General features: G+C 42.4%; 1 protein-coding gene across 1 annotated transcript; it reads left to right on the top strand.

The window, feature by feature from the left end:
* Positions 1-18,235: 18,235 nt before the first annotated feature.
* On the top strand, positions 18,236-19,258 carry LOC115920226 (V(D)J recombination-activating protein 1-like). The gene has a single exon (XM_030975536.1). The coding sequence runs from the start codon at positions 18,236-18,238 to the stop codon at positions 19,256-19,258; it is 1,023 nt and encodes a 340-aa protein (XP_030831396.1).
* Positions 19,259-19,504: the final 246 nt, after the last annotated feature.

Raw genomic sequence — 19,504 nt, 5'->3', positions numbered from 1 at the left:
TCTAAGTCCTAACAAAGGAAGATCTTGGCCTAAGCGACGGAGAGGCAGCGGAGAGGTTGTGGGTCTACATGAGAAGATTTAGCAGTATGAGTAAAGAAATGATGCCAACAGGTAGGAGAGACACTCTCAACAGTGCTATCCTTCATTTTGCCTTCAGGAAGCAAGAACATGTTGGTATGTTTTTCTTTACACTGGCTATAACTGAAAGGAGATGCTATACAATACAGCTGAATGATAAGGTCAGCAAATTGGTCCAATCAGGGAAAATTGTTTAACATAATCGAAGTTAATATCCTATCCACCTTTTGCAAGCCAAAAGTTAAGGTTGCAAGATTATTATCTTACATGAAAGAAAATGCCATTTAAGAGCTAACCTAAAAGATTGCTACTAAAAACCTTCCTTCCATGGAGTTATATTGATTTAAGACCTACAGATAATTAATATAACTGTAAACATTTGTTCTAGTTGAAGAGCCATGTCTGATTTTGCTCACATAATCTGTTAAGGCAGTGCTAGCTGATCTCCTTGATCTGTACAATGACAGCTGAACACACTGGCAGACGCCTAATTGGTGAGGCATTACAAGACCTACTCACAATGGTTGATCAGTTTGTTCCTGGATTATCTCCTACCTAAAGCTTTTATTTAACAAATGTTTTCTAGATACCAAGGGGCAAATAGAAATTCATTATTACTGCAAATCTTGTACGACATACATAGATCAAGATGAGAATGTAATCACTTGTCTAAATGAAGCATGTGGGGAAGCATTTGATGCTTCTCAAAGCAGAAAGAATGGCTGTTTTCTTCTCTACATTCCATTGGAGTCTCAATTGAAAGACGATTGCCTTCCAATGCGCATCACAACATTGACTTCAAAGAGGAAGTATAAGGAACAGTGTAGGCTCCCAAAGTCCAAAGGAAATCACTCCCTCAAGCCGCCCCATATACTGGACGAACTAGAAAAAAAATACATGCCTGGCAGCGTCCGGTTCCAACTAGACGGGGGAGCTGACCTCATCCATCATACCCCTGTGAAGGCAGGCGCAGCCCACATTGAATATGAAAACGTATCATTTGAGCCAGCCGTCATTGAAAGTGGAGCACTACTGTACATGAGGAACTGGAGCTGCCTCTGCCGAACTTTAAGGGTGTAGAATGGACTCACCAGGACCCTTGAGGAATTGGATCAAGAAACAGAGAGCGGGTTGGTGAAGTGTGGGCTAGACACAAAAGAAGACCATCTGATCTTCACAACCATCAAGGATGGCGCTGATGGCATTTGAGACATAAGCATCATGAAGGAAGCTAGTGATAGGCTGCCATCAGACAAGGCTTTTCATGCTGCCTTTGCTATTATTGAATGTGAAGTGAAGGTAGGGGATGAAAGGAAAATTGTCTATAGACCCGACAACCCTAATTCCATTGAAGTAACCCGGTCCATCTTAGAGGCAATAGCCGACGAGAACAACGAGGCGTGTGGTGTGGCAATGCTTGACTCCATGGAGCACAGCCGAGAGGTCATGCTGAAGACGGAGATGAGGGTCCATACGAATGGATGGTGGAGAAAATCATCGCCTCATCTTCTTCAATTCAATGATCGATGAGAAGTTACATTACTCATTGGGATGAAGCAACAGGCTGGGGGAACAGGAGAGGAATATGTAAGCTCAATAACAGAATCCATATCAGCAGCTCACCCTAACCTCCTGAAAGGCATCCAAAATACTATGACCGACAGAGCCACAGTAAATACATGTATAGATAAGAAACTGTCTGAATACACAGATGAAAAAATCTACAGTTTCCGGTGTGGAATGCACCCACTTGACACACTGGCAAAGTCATGTGACCGCGCCCTAAAGGAAAACGAAACACCCGGACACTATCCAAGACTTTTTAAAAGGAGGGGAGAGAGCAGCGTTTCTGGCCTGTTAAGAAAAGCAGCAGATTTATTCCACAATGCAGCTACAGGCTGTGCTATAGAATTGAGTTCATACCTAAAAAGTGTTAATTGTCCTTTTACAACTCTCTGCAAGGAAGTGGATCAAGATATCTGTGCACATTGTGCCATGCCACAAGAGAGACAGCTAGATCGGATGTCGGCGAACTCACCATAACGCGCACCTTGGAGGAGACCAGAGACACTGCCGACTATATATAAACCAATCAGGACGACCTTACCCACAATGACCTCACCAACGTTGCTAAAGACGTCAAAGAATGTCCACTCCTCACATCTGAACCACATCACAAATTAATTGATGCCACTCATGCAGACATCAATATGGGGTCTTTTTTCAAGAAACTTATAGTATGTGAAGTGACACACACATATACATGGAGCATTACACGTGATGTTAAAGCGATGTTCGAGGAGGGAGAAAAAAAATTCAATGACCATGTGAGAGCATTGCCTGGACTTGCACCAAGCCTGATAATGCCAGGTAATTATGCCCGTCAACTGTTTGAATCTGGAAATATTGCTACAGTTCCAAGCCTCATCCCTGACGTAGAGAGGAGGAAACATCTCTATGATGTAATGGATCTGTTCAGAAAGCTCCGTGAAGTGTACAGGGCCCATCATCCCAGACCAGCAGATGTGGCAACATACAAAGCTAACGTAAGTAAGTGGGTGATGGACCAGCTGGACAAGCACGAGGTACTTTTGGTCACTACTGCTGAGCACCAGCAGGCACCGTTAGCCACGTGGTCAAAGAGCCACGAATGCAATGGAGGCAAATATTGTCATTATAAACAACATCCGACAAAGTACTGCCAGACTTATTTTAGCGATACAAGATGGCAGAGATATTGATGAAACCATTCAATTTCGGCTAGACAACCTTTGCAAGGATAGGATGTACTGGAATTGCGGGACTACATCGCAAACTTTGATGTTTCACGGTCCCTGCTTCACGCTAAAGAAACACTTGAAAGGGGCATTGCAGCTAGCCAGGCTGCGGACGTGGCTACACCTCCCGTGGCTCAACCTGCTGGAGGTGTAGGTGGTGTTGGGAGACTGAGAATCAATATATCGGAGGAGCAAAGAGGAAGGAGAACTTCTCACATTAGAACACATAGTCCAGTTTGTAACTGGACTAACAAACAAGCCAGTGTGTGGATGGCAGCCGCCTCTCACTATATTATTTGTGAAGCAGGATGTGACCACAATGGGCATTGGGGCATCCACCAGCTCCCATGAATTGCATCTCCCCATTCCCCAGAATCCGGCACAGTCCCTACCCTCAAGGAACGTTTTTTTCCAACTATTGTGTGTATCCTTCCCTGACAAATATTTTGGGAAGGATTAATCTACCATCACAATTCAATCCAAAGGGAATCCCCCCCCCCCAAAAAAAAGTACAAAATACAAACAAAAATCTCCCTCCCAAGTAGGGATTAAAGATGCTGCCAAACCATTTTTTTGTTTTCCCCTCAACCACGCCCCCCTTGATTAAAAAAAAAAAAGAGGATTCGCGGGGCAAAAATGGCATCTAACAACATTCCCCCCTTTCGAGTAAGAAAATTGGGAAGAAAATAGGGCAAAAAAGGGAAAAATAGAGAAAATAAGGGAGAAATCGGGAAAATCAGGATAAAATAGGGAAGAAAAAAAAAATCTGGTAAAAAGGACTTTGAACAGTATTTGCAAGAGAAGAGGGCCCTCTCAGTATTATACGATCCACATTGTCTGTTCAATGCAGATTAGAGTGTATTCGCTTTAGGTGGCAGGTTGCGTGACCGTGTTTTAGCTAAAAAGGGTGAAAAGCGTATTTACAAGTACGGAATAGACATTGCCTAACTTGACGGATCGGTTTATCCTTGATACAGATGCCTCTACGATTGCCATCGGCACTAAATTACTCCAACTCCAAGATGGTATGGGAAAATATGGGTAGCTATACGGACCGCACGCGTGCGTCGGGTGGCTTTCCACGCTCGCACATACATGCGTGCGCCGTATATATAAAGAGGCTTAATCCCGCCGGCCTTCGCCAGAACCAGAGTTGCACCACTAGCTTATGCAAGTCTTTCTCTTTCACCTGAATAATGTAGATATTGTGTCACCGGGCGTGAGCTATTAGCAATTGTTATATTAAAGCAAGATCATCCATCCTGCAAAAAGAAAGACAAGAAAATGCAGTCGTCAAAGAAGACGGGATATCCAGCAAAACTCCACATGAGGGAAGTCGCATGCATCATGGATTTTAAGGCTGACAAGGCTTCTACCACCTATCAGCATAAAAGGACAAGTCTAAGAGTGAAAGAGGCCATGGCAAGAGGCAGGGGTGATAGTGAGAAGTTTTAAAATAAAGTGGGTTTTTTTTTGTTTTTCCCTCAACCACGCCCCCCTTGTGTGCACCAATGAAAGTATGCGACGTTGCCATTGATGTACATTCTTCAATCCCATGAGGTCTCAGGGTACTCTTTGCCACGCAACTCAAAAATCAGCAAAGGCAGACTTGGGTTCTTTTTCGATCTCAAGAACTTGCACAGAAACAGATGAAACAGCAAAGTACATCAGGGTGAACCCAGACAACTTGTCCATCGCTGACCTCGGTAGCTTCGCAAAAAAGGTCAAATCTCGGCCGGTCCTGGAGTCTGAGCCACGATAGTGCCTCATAGATGCTATTCACTCTGACATCAACATGGGAAGCTTCTTCTACAAGATAATCACGTGTGAGATGGCCAGACTGGATACATGGGAGATAACAGCTGACCTCAAGGCAAGCTTCCAGGACAGTCAGAAGAAACTAAAACAATCATTTACGTGCTACTTTGGCAAGCGTCCCTACTCTTTATGTTGCCAGGGAACCAGGCCAGAGTCCTTTTTCGTGAAAAGAACACTCTAACCATTCTAGGCCTCATAGAGGATCATGGGAGGAGGAATAAGTTCGTCAATAACCTAGTAGGGTGAGACTTGAAATTCGATCAACATCACAAAATATATTTGAAGTTAAAAAATCACGAGACTCTCCTTATCATGTAATTTGCCAACTTAAAATTTAGATTTTTGTAGACAAAATGGTTTTGTATGATGTAATTTTTTTTGTCTTGCAGACTGGCATCCTGTCCCTTGCTGGGGGAGCTTGTCTCCGGTCGGTGGTGGGAAATGTAATGAAGAAAATCATTTCTCACCCTTTGAGCAAGGATGTAAACTTGACAGGAGCAAAGGGGAAGATGTCCATGTCAGAGATGAGGGCACTGTATTTCAGACTGGCATCCTGTCCCTTGCTGGGGGAACTTGTCTCCGGTCGGTGGTGGGGAATGTGATGAAGAACATAATATCTCACCCTCTGAGCAAGGATTTAAACTTGACAGGAGCAAAGGGGAAGATGGCGATGTCAGAGATGAGGGCACTGTATTTCAGACTGGCATCCTGTCCCTTGCTGGGGGAACTTGTCTCCGGTCGGTGGTGGGGAATGTGATGAAAAACATAATATCTCACCCTCTGAGCAAGGATTTAAACTTGACAGGAGCAAAGGGGAAGATGGCGATGTCAGAGATGAGGGCACTGTATTTCAGACTGGCATCCTGTCCCTTGCTGGGGGAACTTGTCTCCGGTCGGTGGTGGGGAATGTGTTGAAAAACATAATATCTCACCCTCTGAGCAAGGACGTGAACTTGACAGGAGCAAAGGGGAAGATGGCGTTGTCAGAGATGAGGGCACTGTATTTCAGACTGGCATCCTGTCCCTTGCTGGGGGAACTTGTCTCCGATTGGTGGTGGGGAATGTGTTGAAAAACATAATATCTCACCCTCTGAGCAAGGACGTGAACTTGACAGGAGCAAAGGGGAAGATGTCGATGTCGGAGATGAAGGCATTCTATGCAGTCTTAACAAGTATGTTATCTCTTAGCTGTTTAATTCATTAACTTGGAAAAGTGATGAATTCAAATTTTATCAGTACTTTTATTTTGAATGTGGATTTATTGATGCTAGTGTATTTGATATATGTGTGCTATACGTTTTCGCCAAGCAATTTAGAGTGAACTGCTTCAACATCCTCAAAGACTCTGACATCAACATGGGAAACTCCTTCTACAAGATAATCACGTGTGAGATGGCCAGACTGCAAACATGGGAGATCACAGCTGACCTCAAGCAAGCTTGAGCTCAGGCAAGCTTCCTGGACAGTGAGAAGAAACTCCACAATCATTTGCGAGCTACTTTGGGAAGTGTCCCTACTCTCATGATGCCAGGGAACCAGGCCAGAGTTCTTTTTCTCGAAGAAAACGCTTAAGGCATTTTAGGCCTCATCGAGGACCATGAGAGGAGGAACAAGTTGGCTGAGGTTTTGGCACTCTTTCGTCGCCTGAGAACCGTGTACCGGGCAACTCACCCCAAACAGGATGAGGTTAGGGTTTACAAGACCACAGCTATAGAGATGGGGCAGCTTCTTCGCCATCATTTCTCCTACGTGTCGTGGCCAAATTATCTCCACAAGCCGATCGAGCATGTGCAGGAGGTGCTTCAAGATCCACTTGGGCCGGGCAGTATTGGTGGTCTGAGCAGCGAGGGCAACGAGGCAGCCAACAAGTTGTTTAGAGACTTACGAAAGAACTTCTCTCTACAGAATTCCACCACGCAATCCCTTTGTGACATACTCTGGTTTCATTGGCTTTATACCAGTCCAAAATTACGCAGGATTGGAGCAGTACCCTCGAGAAAGACACATGTTCGAAGTGTGGTCAGCTTGGTCCTTCCTGCATTGTCCAGCTCCATAAGTTCGATTTGAGTGTTGGGTATTTTGACGAGTCTCTCATAGTAAAAGACGAAGTGTGCGAGTATCTTACAAGCCCTGGCCCCTTTGATAAAATCGCTCTCTCTCTCTTCTTCAGCACACTCTCATCACTTTTCTTCAGCTCTTTAAACGTGTTACGGCAGACTACCTTCCAGGTGGAAAATTCTACAATGTCAAAGATGACATAGACTTTAGACAAGCTACAGCATCAGCTCTCAAACATAATAAGCTTCCCGAAAGAGTATTTGGATATCTTGATTATTTGATACATAAACGCCCAAATTCTACAGCAATAGCAAATGAGGCACAAGTCATGTATGTTTTTAATAAAACTGCTGCAAAACCTAACGTCAGCAGCTGTAAAACCCCCAAAACAGAGGAAGGTTTGCGATATGGTGGGGTGTACCCAGCCCAAATTGCCCACTGATTGGGTGTGTTGTGAAGTTTGTGGGAGATGGTGCCACTACAAATGTGTCCAAATATGCAAGCCTCCTGAAGGAGACTATGTCTGTTCGATTTGTAAAGCGCAATATGAATGAAGTCACTTAAAGGGAAACTCCAACCTGATTAAGTTGTTTTTAATAAAAGCAGAACATTAAGAGAAACGTATCAGTGAAGGTTTGACGAAGATCCGATAGAGGATACAAAACTTAATAATTTTTAAAGTTTTGGTTTTGTGACGTCACATGCGAGCTGCTTTCCCATACGTTGTGTGCTGTAAATTCCAAAAATTGCCATTTTCTCAGAATAATACAAATTATTTTACCTGTGCATTCGATATATTATCAGACACATGTTTTTATACACACCTCTATGAAATAGATCCATTCCTTCATCAAGAACCATGAAAAAAAAAGGACAATTTGTGGAAGTTACAGTGCACAACCTCTGGGAGAGCGGCTTGCGGGTGACGTCATAGAATTGAAACTTGAACAATTTAAAACTTTGTTATCCTTTCATGAGTTTTTGTCGAGCCTTCACTGATATATTTCTCTCATTCTTATTAAAACCAACTTATTTTTCAGGGTGGACTTCCCCTTTAAAAGTGTAATCTGATGCCAAAGAGAGTATATGTTGGTTCCTAATTTTGATAAAGTAGGTATAGATCCAGTAGGGGAGGATGTAGCAGGGCGAGCCAGAGATGATAATGTTAATGTTCCAGGGAATCAGGATGGTGCCGTCCCAGGAAGGTCGCAAAGACAAACTAAGGGTAGACATTCTAACCCTTTTAATTTACCAAAATCAGTTTTGCGCTGATTATCTACAAATTTTGAGATATTCTATGTACAGTCGGATATTTCGTTGTTTTTTTTTTCAGACAAATTGAGAGACTTTGTATTTTGATAAAATTTAAGGCAAATTGAGAAATTGAGGCGATATTTTTCACCAATTATTGAAGGGACCGTAATATTGACGGTTAATTATCACGGTAATTAGTCGTTTACATCAAATTGGAGAGTTAATAATTTTAATTATCAAACTTTTACTGTTTTAGGGCTGGGCACCCGTCCTGATTTTATGAGTCATGTTCTTATTCGGTCATAGCTTTGTCCGCCGGACTCTGGGCCGGCGGGCTGGGGAGTTGTCACTTATCGTAGCTGCTGAGCAGCGTTCTGTGCAGTGTTACGGAGAGGGGGGGCTGAGCTTCTCCAGGATGCGGGCTAACCCGAGAAGGTATTTTCGTATTCTGGAGGAGGCCAGCTCCACGCACTCTGTGTTGGTCATCGATTTGGGTACCAACGACTTGAGTCATGCGGAGCCCGTGACCGTGGCTCGGCGTCTGTGGGAGTTCGTGGATGAGTTGGGTCGTCGGGGGTTGTTCCCCACGGCGATCTTTCTCCTCCCCATGCTCCCACGGACTCGGAGATGGGCCGGTTCGACTGTCTCTAAGGGAATTCAACTCCTGTGTGGAGGAATTCAACCGACTTATGTCGGATGGTTCCTTCCACCGGGACTTTGTGTGGGTGTGGGAGCATCGTTTGCTCCCACACGCACCCCATCTTATCATTGATGGGGTGCACCTCACTCCCCGGGGGACAGAGTTGTATCGGCGTACGCTCCGTCGGATTTCTAGTTTTTGTCGAAACAGTTTTTGGATGTAATTGTGGTGATTTGTAATTGGGGTCATTTATGGTTATGGTGATTTTTGCCTAATTGCGTGTTGAAATTGGTTGTATATTCCATAGGTCTGCATATTACAAATTTTTATATTTTTCCAGTTACACGTATCGTTGTCTATTCCAGTGTTTATTTCTGATTACATATGGATGTTTACAAGTGGCAGGAGAAGTCCCAACAACCGGTTGGAGGGGGTCTGGGGTATCCGGCTCTGACCGCCGGGGTTGTGACACTTCCCTAAGCTTCATGATAGTAGTAGGTCATTAATGGGGGGTGATATTTCTAAGTATGTTTGAACTAGTGGGTATTTTTGTGAGTTGGATTAACAGTTTGATATGTGTGTTTACATTTTGTAATTTGGAAGCCATGTTCGCTTTATATGATGTATATGAAGTTATTGTAAATGTTTTAGGGCTGGGCAGCCATGTACGTGTGTGTAACTTGGAGGGGAACGTATATATGACGAGAATTTCTATTTTTTTTTTTTTTTTTTTTTTTTTGCGATCTTATGGGACAGATCGTTTCAGTAGGGGAGTTTGTAATAATATGGATATTCTCGTGTTTACGTTTTCCTCAAAAATTCATTGACGTACATGTACAAGGCAAATTCCTGGTAGATTTCGCTAGAACTATTTTTACAAACATACATGGTGAATTCCTTGTATGCTATTTTTAACACCTGTTCCGAGACGTTGCGCTCTTAATTTTGGCTCTACTTTTTCGGCTTGGCCGATTGGATTAGGTGTCGCTGGGCGTGTCGCCACAGTTGACTTAAATTTAATTAGGCAAATTTGGAAAATAGATTTGTATTACAATTGGAAGGGTTTTTCCTTGTTGCCGGGTCTGTTCACACTTATCGAAATAGTATGAGAGGGGAAGTGAGGATTACAGGTGTGTAATAGCCAGAAGCATGTGGGCTCGCTAGTGTGGACGGACATAGCAACATTTATCCCTTTTTATATTCATTGAATTAATTTCCAGGGTTGTTGGGTCTCCGGGTGATTTGCATCTCTTGTTTGAAAGATTAGAATGTAAGAGACACAGGTGGGTGCGTGAAAGAAGTATGTGAGGAATAGAGATGCGGATCATCCGGAGCACCTTATATCCGGGGGGGGGGGGGGGGTAAATTCGCCAAGAAATATAGAACCTTTTAATACGGAAACTAATTATGGGTGGATTGATATTACGCAAAGCGTCTGTGTGACACGCCTCAATTTTTGGGAGGACGAGGCTTGTCAGTTCAGGGGGATAAAAACCGAGTTGCGTCTCTGGAGCGGGACCTCTTTTCCGTTACGATACCGACATGAGTTGCTAATTTGCTTGAATTAGGTTGCCCAGCCCCAAAACATGAACTTCGTGATTTATTAATTCTACGTTTATTTTAATAAATCTTCAACTCCAATCAAGAATTTGTTTTAGTGACTTTGATTTATCTTCGTTTTCTACACTTCAAGAACTAAAGTTATACTTTAACATTTTCTGAGTCGGTACTAGGCGGGGCGGCTTTGGCCACCGGGCCGTCTCGCCGTGGATCGCTTCACTATCATGAAGTGAAGTGAAGGTAGGGGATGAAAGGAAAGTAGTCTATGAACCAGACAACCCTAATTCCATTGAAGTAACCCGGCCCACCTTAGAGGCAATAGCCGATGAGAACAACGCAGCGTGTAGTGTGGCAATGCTTGACTCTATCGAGCACAGCCGAGAGCTCATGCAAAAGACGGAATTGAGGGTCTACGCGAATGGATGGTGGAGGAGACATCGCCTCATCTTCTTCAATTCCATGATAGATGAGAAGTTGGATCGAGCGCAGGGGGGTCTGCAAGGAAGTGGATAAGATATCTGTGCACAATGTGCCATGCCACAAGAGAGACAGCTAGATCGGATGTCGGGCAATTCACCATAACACGCACCTTGGAGGAGACCAGAGACAATGCAGACTATATATAAACCAATCAGGACGACCTTACCCAAAATGACCTCACCAACGTTGCTAAAGGCGCCAAAGAATATCCGCTCCTCACATCTCAACCACATCACAAATTAATTGATGCCACTCATGCAGACATCAATATGGGGTCTTTTTTCAAGAAACTTATAGTATGTGAAGTGACACGCACATATACATGGAACATTACACGTGATGTTAAAGCGATGTTCGAGGAGGGAGAAAAAAAATTCAATGACCATGTGAGAGCGTCGCCTGGACTTGCATCAAGCCTGATGATGCCAGGCAACTATGCCCGTCAACTGTTTGAATCTGGAAATACTCCTCCAGTTCCAAGCCTCATCCCTGACGTGGAGAGGAGGAAACCTCTCTGTGGTGTAATGGATCTGTTCAGAAAGCTCCGTGAAGTGTACAGGGCCCATCATCCCAGACCAGCAGACGTGGCAACATACAAAGCCAACGTAAGTGGGTGATGGACCGGCTGGACAAGCACGAGGCACTTCTGGTCACTACTGCTGAACACCAGCAGGCACCGTTAGCCACGTGGTTAAAGGGCCACGATTGCAATGGAGGCAAATATCGTCATTATAAACAACATCAGACAAGGTACTGCCAGACTTATTTTAGCGATACAAGATGGCAGAGATATTATTGATGAAACCATTCAATTTAGGCTAGACAACCTTTGCAAGGATGTACTGGAATTGCAGGACTACATCGCAAACTTTGATGTTTCACGGTCCCTGCTTCATGCTAAAGAAACACTTGACAGAGGCATTGCAGCTAGCCAGGCAGCGGACGCGGCTACACCTCCCATGGCTCAACCTGCTGGAGGTGTAGGTGGTGTTGGGAAACTGAGAATCAATATATCGGAGGAGCAAAGAGGAAGGAGAACTTCTGACATTAGAACACATAGTCCAGTTTGTTACTGGACTAACAAACAAGCCAGTGTGTGGATGGCAGCCGCCTCTCACTATATTATTTGTTAAGCAGGATGTGACCACAATGGGCATCGGGGCATCCACCTGCTCCCATGAATTGCATCTCCCCATTCCCCAGAATCCAGCACAGTCCCTACCCTCAAGGAACATTTTTTTCAAACTATTGTGTGCATCCTTCCCTGATGAGTATTTTGGGAAATGATAAGAGGAAGAAGGTTGGGATGCTGGCAAGCTACTGCTTAAGCGTGGCTAACTTTTTCAACTTGACCTACTTGGCGACCATGCCAGGAAGAGGAGTGTGGACCATGTGCACTGTGCAACAACAAAAAGTTAACAAGGTATTGCTATCTCATTAATATGGATTCTCAAGCAATAATTAATATGTTACGTGCAAAATATGAGAATGTAAGTGATGTAGATTGTATTTGTAATGCTTCTAGACAAAAATATAGTACCAAAGTAAAAAAAAATGGTTCATACACACCGTAACAAACCAGAAAAAAAGAAAGAATAATCTTTGTACTTTATCATGTGCATCAGAATGTTCCAGTATTTCAACAGTTGAGGCATCAGATGTAGCCGATTTGATCCTATTATTTGGAACATCATAAGTTTGCTCACTTTAAATTTGCATCGCTAAAGGACATATTAGTTTCCAAATGAAGGTACCTCACATGGTATGCAAAGAAAAATCAGAAGGATAGTCATAGTTTTCATTTTGCAGTTTGCATTATAATAGCAATTGTTGTGAAGAGAATGTTGCACTCTTCAAAGTTACTTAAAATAATGAATAGGTTAGGTTTGTGTTGTTCAGAATCCACCCTTGATAGATTTCTACAGCATGACAAAGAAGATAGAGATGCTCATCCAGCCCAAGCACGAGCTCCAGCAGCTCAACTCACCCTCCCAGAGATCGTTGCTAGGGCGTAGCAAAAATGTGAAAGCCATCCATCGCTCAATCAGAAAATTGATAGCCATCGATTTGAGGCTGTATTCTGTTGTGGAGAATGACAGCTTCAGAGGACTATTCACAATGTTGGATTTTAGGTACAAAATCCCATCTTGATGGCTCTTTTCTGAAAGGGTGATACCAGAGATGTATGCTGAAGTGAAGGACGCTATAAAGTCTGAACAATCACAAGCTCTTCACAGGATTAGCCACCGACATGTTGAGGTCTAATCAGAACAAGGAGTGCATGGTGGTGACTTTCCACTGCGCAACTCTCAAGGATGAAATGGTAAGTAATAATTTTATCTTTGGGATCTCCCCCTTTTGTTCATTAAGCTTATAACTTATTTGGTTATTTTCTTACATTATATCATTCTGATTGCAATGTAAAAAAGTTCATATTTAAGCCTGGCCGAATAATAAGGAAATGTGTTTTTTCCTTTCAAAGAAAAAGAATTCAACTTCCTGTATATAAAGCGGAAAAAATTGAAAAAATATACCGTAAATCTATGGAAATAAGATGCATTACAAAACCTCCTCCTCCATCGATACATTACAAGACCTCCTCCTCCTTCGATGCATTACAAAGCCTTCTCATCCTCCGATACATTACAAGACCTCCTCCTCCTCCGATGCATTACAAAGCCTCCTCATCCTCCGATACATTACAAGACCTCCTCCTCCTCCGATGCATTACAAAGCCTCCTCATCCTCCGATACATTACAAGACCTCCTCCTCCTCCGATGCATTACAAAACCTCCTCCTCCATCGATACATTACAAAACATCCTCCTCCATCGATACATTACAAACATCCTCCTCCTTCAAGGCCTTACAAAACCTCCTCCTCCTTCTTGGCCTTACAAAGCCTTCTCATCCTTCCAAGGCCTTACAAAGCCTTCTCATCCTTCCGAGGCCTTACAAAACCTCCTCCTCCTTCGATACATTACAAAACATCCTCCTCCTTCGAGGCCTTACAAAGCCTCCTCCTCCTTCTGAGGCCTTACAAAACCTCCTCCTCCTTCGAGGCCTTACAAAACCTCCTCCTCCTTCGAGGCCTTACAAAACCTCCTCCTCCTTCGATACATTACAAAACCTCCTCATCCTTCCGAGGCCTTACAAAACCTCCTCCTCCTTCGAGGCCTTACAAAGCCTTCTCATCCTTCCGAGGCCTTACAAAACCTCCTCCTCCATCGAGGCCTTACAAAGCCTCCTCATCCTTCCGAGGACTTACAAAGTCTCCTCATCCTTTAAGGCCTTACAAAGCCTCCTCATCCTTCCGAGGCCTTACAAAGCTTCCTCATCCTTTAAGGCCTTACAAAGCCTTCTCATCCTTCTGAGGCCTTACAATACCTCCTCCTCCATCGAGGCCTTACAAAGCCTCCTCATCCTTCCAAGGCCTTACAAAGCCTCCTCATCCTTCCGAGGCCTTACAAAGCCTCCTCATCCCTCCGAGGCCTTACAAAGCTTCCTCATCCTTTAAGGCCTTACAAAAACTCCTCCTCCTTCGATACATACAATGCAAGGCATCCAAAGCGGTTGCGAAGGAGCACTCCAACACCTGGCTAGGTAAGAACGTTGCTTACTCCAAGCCTGTAGCTTTCCACTATAGCTTGGATTTTGCGCAACTTATCAATTTCCCAGGAGACCCCTTCATCAACCTGGCCCTGTGTACTTTCGTACACCAAGACAGTGTCATATTTTTGGCATCGAGTGGAGAGGGGCTCTCTGTTCGGGTCAATTACTTGGAAGATGAGGGGGTTAGCTGTGGTAAACAGCGAACGCAGGTGTAAGTTACTTACATCATTTCTTGGAAACATTTCTTGGAAAACTACTGGATTGGAGAGCAACATGTACACTTCCATGCTGATAACTGTTCATGACAAAACAAAAACAACATAATAGGCCTGTCATCATCAGCCTGAGTTGACCAAATAGCCCACTATTTCTGATCCAAGAAATTAGCCGGATCACAAAATAGCTGGCTATTTGTTCGGGAAATCATCCCAAGATATCTAGGGCTAGTTTGCAATTTATGGTACGTCTTCGCTAGCTAGAAGACTCAGGAAGATTTCTTGATCCCGGCATGAATGACAACATCCTACGGTTTCTGGTTTCCAGCGCTAGTTTTTTTTATGCTTCAGGTGCGATCAACCGGTGGCTAGAAAATCTGTGTGGATACACTGCTGTTACTTTTTTTAAATTGCTGCATTCGGACTTTAAATTAATCATAGTAAATTATTCATTGTTTTATCAAAGATATACCAGTTAATTCTTTGTTATTTTGTTTTGATTATTTGAAGTTGTATATGTTAGTGTTGTATTGTGTTTTATTATGTCTTACTGTCTTCATAACTTGTAGCTAAGTTCTTACAGCTATGAATTGCTAAAGTGCATCAAAATGGCAGAAAATTTCATCGTAGGCGTAGGTAAAAGAATTCAAGCAGTAGATGAGTTAGGCAGGTGGGCTAATGGGAAAATTTTGGATGGAGACGATGGGAATGGCCTGCTGGTGGCTTTCTTCGGGTATCCCGATGATGACTTGCGTGTGCCAGCGAGCTACATTCGTAAACCCGTTTTGTCTCCGGAACAATATCAGAGAGGTAAGTAAAATATATTAGATCTAGGTCTAGGTCAAGTCTATAGATCTAGCTAAGTCTGAAATTAAATAAATGAAGAAGAAGACCTAGCTGTATTGACGTAAATTGTTCAATAAATTCATGATACACAATTTTCAATTAATTTTTTTGTTTGTTTTACTTATAATACAAGGAATAAAAATAAATACCATCTATGGGTTGTTGAAAAATCTTATTTATTATTTTCTTTCAGACATAAGGCACCAACAATATGGAATACTTTGCCAAATAATATAACATCTATAATGAATTACAATGGATTTAAAAGAAGTGTAAAGCAGCTTCAAATTACATATGATTTTGGGTAGAATACTTTTCCACTTTATATATATGTGTGTTTTTGTAGGGATTGTATGTTGTTGTTTTTTGTTATACAAGTTTTCTTTGGGGCAAAATAAGTTTATGTAATTTCAAATCTTTATTATGTTCATCACAATTTGTTAATTATTTTGGGGAGATATCTCGGCAAACTCATTAATTTGGGTTTTTATAACTCCCTTTTCCATTATTGCTTAATGTACTTACTGTATGTATATTCCAGTGAAAGATTTTGCATGTTCTTATATGTATGTGTTTTTTGTAATGTGATTTTTATGGAAATGAATAAACTTAATTGAAATTAATTGAAAAAATTCCTTTGTTCGTTTTAATTGTCATTTATTTGAAGACTCAACAACGGTTTTGCTTCACATAGGAACAAACAATCTTGAAAGGGGAGTTTGGGAGAAGGATTGTGTTCTGCTTATTCTTTCAGTAATATGTGGGATTTCAAAGCTTTACACAAAGACAGCATTTATCATAATAGAAACTAACTGAACTACCACATTTTTACAATTTCAAGATTTTTGACTCTAGTAATACTTTTATTCACAGCGATACATTGTATGCGTGTGATGGCCTCCACCTGAATGGCATCGGAAAGAGCTTTCTAGCTTAGAACTTTGAGAACTTTGTGAACAATTTGTATGTTTCCGCACCTCAATATCATATTTATGTAAGAATTCCACATGAATTTAAAAAAATCAAGCCACCTTTAAAAAAATCAAGCCACCTGCAACAAAATCAGTGTAGCCCAGTTACTTCCTTGGAGCTCCACTGATTTGGACTTTGTTTTATAAAGAGGAAGGAAACGTATTAGAGGAGCCGGAGAGATGCAGGCAGTCAGAGGAGTGGCAGGAAAAACAGTTAGTGTAGATGAGGCTCTACAAGCTTTTGTTTTCGTTCTCCCAAGATTAGCATGTCACAGAACGAACCCCGAACCAACCGGAGACAACTCCTGCTGGAGGTGTAGATTGTGTTGGGAGACCGAGAATCAATATATTGGAGGAGCAAAGAGGAAGGAGAACTTCTGACATTAGAACACATAGTCCAGTTTGTAACTGGACTGACAAACAAGCCAGTGTGTGGATGGCAGCCGCCTCTAACCGTATTATTGTTAAGCAGGATGTGACCACAATGGGCATTGGGGCATCCACCTGCTCCCATGAATTGCATCTCCCCATTCCCCAGAATCCGGTACAGTCCCTACCCTCAAGGAATGTTTTCTTTCAACTATTATGTGCATCCTTCCCTGACGAATATTTTGGGAAGTAATAAGAGGAAGAAGGATGGGATGCTGGCAAGCTACTGCTTCAGCGTGGCTAACTTTTTCAACTTGGCCTACTTGGCGACCATGCCAGGAAGAAGAGTGTGGACCATGTGCACTGTGCAACAACAAAAAGTTAACAAGGTATTGCCATCTCATTAATATGGATTCTCAAGCGATAATTAACATGTTACGTGCAAAATATGAGAATGTAAGTGATGTAGATTGTATTTGTAATGCTTGTAGACAAAAATATAGTACCAAAGTAAAAAATGGTTCATACACACATTAACAAACCAGAAAAAAAAAAGAATACCGGTAGATCTCTGTACTTTATCCTGTGCATCAGAATGTTCCAGTATTTCAACAGTTGAGGCATAAGATGTAGCTGATTTGAATCTGTTAGATGCTGTAGCATTGTTTGATCCTATTATTTGGAACATCGTAAGTTTGCTCACTTTAAATCTAGAAGAAATTTGCATCGCTAAAGACCATATTAGTTTTCCAAATGAAGGTACCTCACATGGTATGCAAAGAAAAATCAGAAGGATAGTCATAGTTTTCATTTTGCAGTTTGCATTATAATAGCAATTGTTGTGAAGAGAATGTTGCACTCTTCAAAGTAACTGAAAATAATGAATAGGTTAGGTTTGTGTTGTTCAGAATCCACCCTTGATAGATTTTTACAGCATGTCAAAGATGATAGAGATGCAAATGGAAGACAGCTGCAGCAGCAACGTGGACTAAAAAGACAAGCTACAGACGATGGAAAGCTGGAGCTGTTACAGATCGAGAGGATGAAACTAATAGTGATTCTTTTACACATGTAAGTATAGACAATATTGATGTTCTTGCATCACATGCTGCTGTGACTGCAGACCAAGTACGTAGCTGGCATGGTACATTAATCATGGCTTTTGAAAGGTTAGACAATCCGATTTTGTCTATATTCACAAAAATGATTTATATGGCAATAATGAAAATATTTTTTAATGAAAAAATGTCAATGTTCCATCATTTTCTTAGTATTTCTATTTCAGGTTGTCTACTGGGAGAGCATACAAGTCATTCCAGTCAGAGCAGAAATTTCCGGGTATCACCGGAATACTCTTCCAACACTTGTGTATTTCTACGGTCACTGACCTAATTGTTCTTTTGAGAGGGGAAGGGTTATTTTTCGTGTTACTCTAGTATGACTGTAAAAAAAAAAAATCTGCACTTCCTCTCATTTTATTAGATCATGGCATCCTGGAATGACGGACTTGTACAGGAGGTCACCGATAATCATTGTCTGGCAATGAGAATAACAACGATGACGTCAAAAACTCGCTACAAAGAGCAGTATAGACAGATGAGGCACAATGGCAACAACATCCTCAAACCGCCCCATGTCTTGGATGAGGTGGAAACAAATTATATGCCAGGAAGCGTACGGTTACGCCTGCAAGGGACTACAGACTTGATCCATCACACGCCAGTTAAAGCTGGTCAGGCACACATCGAGTATGGTCCACTGTCCTTCGAGCCAGACGTGATTCAAAGTGAGATGTACCCTGGGTTTGATGCACCACCTCCCAACTTTCAGGGCGTACATTGGGATAACTCGCATGCGTTGGCCAAAACTTTGGAAGAACAAGAGTCTGACATCGCCAGCGGGCTACATAAGTGTGGAATTAGCCCGGAGAAAGACATACAGAACCTGATGACAGTGAAGGATGGTGCCGACGGCATGGGAAATATCTCAATTTTTAGGGAAGCAAGTGATATACTACTCCCAGATAAGGCATTCAGAGCAGCATTCGCTATTATACGTTGCGAGGTAATGAAGGACGGAGAGAGAACAACCGTATATGAACCGTCTGACCTCAATTCTGTGACGATCACGAGGCTGTTAATAGGGTGCACTGGGGATGAGAACAATTCTGCATCGGCCAAGTGCATGCTGCACACTATGGAGAGGCAGAGGGAGCTCTCCATCAACATCAACAATAGATGGAGACGGCACAAGGTCATGTTTTATAACAGCATGATAGACGAAAAATTGGACAGGGCCGACTGTGGATTGCAAGGGAGCGGTTCGAAATATCTGTACACCCTGTGCCAAGCAACCAGGCAAGAGGCCAGAGCAGCTATTGGATCTTTCGAGATTGACAGAAGTGTTGAAGAAGTCCTGGAGACAGCTTCATATGTGATAGTGAATCCTGACAAAAGGCCAAGCAATGAATTGGCTGACGCCGCCCAGGGTGTGAAAGAGTTTCCGGTTTTTATGTCAACCCCAAGATGGAAGCTACTTGATGCAACTCTCGACGACATCACTTTTGGCTCATTTTTTTAAAAGCTTATTATTTGTGAAATGGCGTGGACATTTTCATGGGAAATAACCTGTGCAGGGAATAATTTTCCTCAAATTTTTTGATTAGCAATTTCAGCCGATGGATAAATATTTCAAATGAAATTCTGTACATTTCTATGGAAGAAAACTGCTACACAAAAGATATTTTGTATAGCAGTCATGCAAAAATGCATAGCAAATTGCGATGCGATACCAGGAAAATTATTCCCTGCTGTGATGTAAAGCCGC

Source organism: Strongylocentrotus purpuratus, unplaced genomic scaffold (assembly GCF_000002235.5).
Source record: "Strongylocentrotus purpuratus isolate Spur 01 unplaced genomic scaffold, Spur_5.0 spur5_scaffold_8, whole genome shotgun sequence".
Classification (NCBI taxonomy): Eukaryota; Metazoa; Echinodermata; class Echinoidea; order Camarodonta; family Strongylocentrotidae; genus Strongylocentrotus; species Strongylocentrotus purpuratus.
The sequence above is the reverse complement of the archived record's forward strand: the minus strand, read 5'-3'. Positions and strand labels throughout refer to the sequence as shown.

What these genes read in the sequence shown, in the direction of transcription:
- LOC115920226 (XM_030975536.1), top strand. Translation starts at nt 18,236, where the DNA reads ATGACGTCAAAAACTCGCTACAAAGAGCAGTATAGACAGATGAGGCAC.